This window comes from Perkinsus marinus (genome assembly GCF_000006405.1).
Source record: "Perkinsus marinus ATCC 50983 genomic scaffold scf_1104296976184, whole genome shotgun sequence".
Classification (NCBI taxonomy): domain Eukaryota; phylum Perkinsozoa; order Perkinsida; family Perkinsidae; genus Perkinsus; species Perkinsus marinus.
Window position 1 is genome coordinate 1 of NW_003200476.1, and position 1,110 is coordinate 1,110.

Below are 1,110 nucleotides of genomic sequence, written 5' to 3' on the forward strand. Positions count from 1 at the left end.
GTAATGATGTAACGACGACGGGCGTAACCTCTTATACGGCGAGAGAGGGTACCTGTCGACATACACTAACCCTATACATACGTACCACACTTTTCTCAACTTACCATCGCATCTTGCTAGCGCCATAGTATGGCACGTAGAAGTGAGGCACCACCTTAGAAATGTGGCTAAAGTGCGTTGGACTGGAAAGACATTGACGTGAATGTAAAAACATCTTGACCAACTGACAGTCTCACGAGACGCAGTCAAGCGAACCCGGGCGAGCGAAAGTTTTCCGACCGTATTCGACCTCAGATCTTTGGAACTTCAGAGACGCTCACCATCGCCTATGAGGGCCGACGCATATCAGATCCTAAGGAGCAATGCCGAAACCTAAGGGAGGCGGGGCCCGTTGCTCTATCGAGTGATGTCCGACGACAAAGTGACTCAACCGAATGCACTCCATACGTGGAGGTGATTCTGCTGAGGCGGGATAATATCGCTTCGAATGGTAGAGGAGATATGAGAATGTGGATTTTTCGCGCAGGATAATAATGAGCTCAAATATAAGTAGTAATAGCCCCAGTCTGGGAATCAACACATCCAGCACTGCCTAGCACCACTACGTGCAGGCGGTCGCGACCTACATCTTATCGACCGTCGCCAACTACGACACTCATAAGCAGTTATCAGAAACTTGCTATCACATGCCGTCCTTGCTGTCCAAGGCCAGCGTCCTGGCCAGCTCGTCCAATTGACTAAGACAAGCATCCGAGCCTTCCTCAGCAGTGGCCAAAGCCTCCTGTATCCGTCTCATCTCCTCGGTCGGTTGCAGTCTGGTGCTGATCTGTGTTGCCCATGAGAAGTCCGTCTTGCGGCCCTCGTACATCACTACTCACACAGACATCCCCACGATAGACTGACGCCATACTCTTACTTCCAGGTGGTAACGATACACTGACCGAGCCAGCCCTCGACAACACCACGCCTCTACCATGCTCATCAACTATACAAACAAATACACCATCGCTAGGTCCCGCTTACCTACACCACTTCGCTGCGATCCCTATCGCCGTGACCATCTTGATGATGCTCCTAGGGCCAATACCTAAGGGCCATGGTGATCGAGGC

At 51.4% G+C, this 1,110-nt stretch overlaps 1 protein-coding gene across 1 annotated transcript; it reads right to left on the reverse strand.

Annotated features, from left to right (window-relative positions):
• Positions 1–682: 682 nt before the first annotated feature.
• Positions 683–868, reverse strand: Pmar_PMAR012227 (hypothetical protein; the record flags this gene model as incomplete). Its single annotated transcript, XM_002764768.1, has 1 exon — positions 683–868. One exon carries the CDS (start codon positions 866–868, stop codon positions 683–685), a length of 186 nt encoding a protein of 61 aa, XP_002764814.1.
• Positions 869–1,110: the final 242 nt, after the last annotated feature.